Genomic DNA, 2,853 nt, shown 5'->3' with positions numbered 1-2,853 from the left:
TCAAAATCTATTTAAGAGCGTTATCGCTTTTATCGGTGAGCATCTCATCCGAGTTGAGGGTGAATTTTTCTTCATCTTTGACGTATCTAGACCTCATGGATATTGGAATAAGAGGTAATCTACCGAGTAATGTTTTTCATCTGCCAAATATGCGAGTTCTCTTCTTAGGTGGCAATGAGAATCTTACTGTTAGTTTACCTAAGTTGAACTGCAGCATTTCAAATTCTCTGAGGTAGTTGGACCTATCACATGCAAGTTTCTCCGCTGCACTGCCAGATTCAATTGGGTGCATGGGGTCCTTAAATCATTTGGATCTAAGTTATTGTCAAATTTTCGGTGTCATTCCTGAATCAATTGGCAACCTTACACAGCTTACTGAATTGCATCTGGACGATAACTATCTTCGAGGTAATATTCCAGATAAATTTTTCATTTCACAAAAGATAAGTAGGCTGTCACTTGGTCATAATTTATTGTTCGAGAACATTCCGATCTCACTTCTCAACCTTAAGCATCTTGAATATTTAGATCTCTCCAGTAATCAACTAAGCGATTCAATTCCTCCATCAATTTTTAGCATTCCGGCCCTATCCTACCTTGACCTTTCATCTAACCTTTTTACGGGGGTAAGACAAGACTTATATGTGAACTCCAATAAGCTTCAAAACAACGCTTTTAGTTTTAACAGTGAAGCACCATGGAACACTACAAACAATGTGAGCATTTCCTATCCAGATTTCCGGGTCTTGGGATTGTCTTCTTGCTAGATAAAGGAGTTTCTAGAGTTTCTTAGAAATTCAGAGAGTTTAGAATTTCTGGACCTCTCAAACAACATGATTCGCAGCAAAATTCCAAGCTGGTTCATGTCTAAGATTTTGGATCAGTTGTTCCACTTGAGCCTTTCACATAACTTTTTGACCGGTACCATATAGACCCACTACCTGTTACTCCAGATCTATATTCTCTAGATGTGAGTTCCAACTCACTTCAGGGCCCAATACCATCTTCTATCTATAACTTAAGTTTTCTTGGTATTCTTGATTTGTCAAATAACAATTTGTCCGGCCCAATTCCTCAATGCTTGGGAAACTCCACCGCGTATCTAGAAATTAGGATTTGGGAAATAATAGGCTTTTTGGCACCATTCCCACAACATTTTCAGATGGAAACTATCTGCGGTTTCTTATGCTGAATGACAATCAATTGCAAGGGTCATTGCCACGATCTTTAGCCAATTGTGAAGGTCTGGAACTCCTTGATTTAGGGAACAACAAGATCGATGATAAATTTCCAGTTTGGTTGGAAATTCTTTCTAACCTGGGGGTCCTAATATTGAGATCTAATCGATTTCACGGAGCAATTGGCAATTGTCAGACGAAAAGTCCATTTCCTCTGTTGAGAATTATTGATGCATCCCACAACGTGCTCACTGGTGCTCTACCTACGGAAATCCTCAACAACTTCGCAGCTATGAAAAGTTCAGAGGATGACCAAAAGGGAGTTGAGTATATGACAAAGGACTCATTTTTTGAAGGAAAAGGACCTTATTACGTCCATTCTGTGAGTTTGATTATCAAAGGGGTGGAGTATAGTCTTGAAAGAGTCCTAATAACTCGAACAGTGATTGACCTCTCAAGCAACAGATTCGAAGGACAAATTCCCGAGAATATCGGATCCCTTCATTCTCTTCAAACACTCTCTCTCGCTCATAATAACTTCAGTGGCCCAATTCCTAAGGCATTAGGGAATTTGAGTATGCTTGAATCTCTGGACCTCTCTTGGAACCGACTTGAAGGAACCATTCCTACGGAGCTAGTGAATCTGGATTTTCTTGAATTCTTAAACTTTTCTGAAAATCGTCTTGTCGGACCCATTCCAAGAGGAAGGCACTTTGATACATTTGGAGACGATTCATACAGAGGGAACCTGGACTTGTGTGGATTTGCACTGGCCAAAGATTGTGGAGATACAGAGGCACCACCACCAGCCACGCCATGGGAAGCTAAACAACAATATGATGATTCTGAATTCTTTGATGGGTTCACTTGGAAAGCTGTTCTCCTGGGATATGGCTGTGGATTAGTGCTCGGATCAGTTATGGGAGGTCTCGTATTCTCAACTGGAAAACCAAGATGGTTTGTACTGATTGTCGAAGAGTCGGTCAAACTGCGAAGGCGACCGAGGAAATGGATCCACATACGCACTTAAGAAGGGCAGAGCGATAATTTACATAACTGGTAAGCAAAGCATTCTTTTTCTACCCCCTATTATCAAATAATTAATGTTATTCCTTTGCATAATTACCAATTATAACATTATCCTTCTTCTTTAGTTTTTCCCAGGTCTGAAAAGCTTGACTTCTAATGCCCAGGTCTATCCATGGAGTGGAAATAAGAAAAGATTTGGTTCATTTGCAGTCGTATGTGCCCAGGTCTATCCATGGAGTGTTTTTTAGGCTTGTTTCTCGTGGTTTTCAAGCCTCAGAGCCTTGTGGTTGCTTGCGGCTGAATCTGTAGGTTTATAATTGTAAGCAAGAAGACATTTCAATGGATAATTACTATTAATTGCGTAAGTAGTTCAGTATGGCAAAGTTGTCCGGTCTTAATTGTGTTTTAACTAATTCCACATGTGAAAAATGCTTTGTTCAAAAAGTTTGTCCAAGAAGCATAGCGAATTAATTATTACTAAAAGCGGTAGTTTTCCCATCTTTGCTGTATTAATTCTTGTTCAACGACATAAATATTCCGAAGAATCAACCGACTTGCTTTGAAGACAAATTCCCACAGCATATTCCTTTTTTTTAGTTCCAGAGTTTTAACACATTGAACATGCAATCGTCCTATTCCCTGCCAG

General features: G+C 39.6%; 1 protein-coding gene across 3 annotated transcripts; it reads left to right on the top strand.

Moving 5' to 3' along the window:
* Positions 1-826: 826 nt before the first annotated feature.
* Positions 827-2,572, top strand: LOC113725390 (receptor-like protein 9DC3). Of its 3 annotated transcripts, none has more exons than XM_072074763.1 (2): positions 827-2,237; positions 2,372-2,572. In XM_072074763.1, exon 1 carries the CDS (start codon positions 1,186-1,188, stop codon positions 2,206-2,208), a length of 1,023 nt encoding a protein of 340 aa, XP_071930864.1. In that variant the 5' UTR covers positions 827-1,185; the 3' UTR covers positions 2,209-2,237; positions 2,372-2,572. The 3 variants fall into 3 exon arrangements, with proteins under 3 accessions (XP_071930864.1, XP_071930856.1, XP_071930845.1); XM_072074755.1 differs by having other exon boundaries at positions 2,343-2,572; XM_072074744.1 differs by having other exon boundaries at positions 830-2,237; positions 2,333-2,572.
* The last annotated feature ends 281 nt before the right edge of the window (positions 2,573-2,853 follow it).

The sequence above is a fragment of the Coffea arabica genome, chromosome 1c (assembly GCF_036785885.1).
Source record: "Coffea arabica cultivar ET-39 chromosome 1c, Coffea Arabica ET-39 HiFi, whole genome shotgun sequence".
In the NCBI taxonomy this organism is placed as follows: domain Eukaryota; kingdom Viridiplantae; phylum Streptophyta; class Magnoliopsida; order Gentianales; family Rubiaceae; genus Coffea; species Coffea arabica.
Note: the sequence above shows the minus strand (reverse complement) of the source record. Positions and strands in the feature narration are given on the sequence as shown.

Coding starts and splice junctions, on each gene's coding strand:
- LOC113725390 (XM_072074763.1), top strand. CDS start 1,186: ATGCTGAATGACAATCAATTGCAAGGGTCATTGCCACGATCTTTAGCC.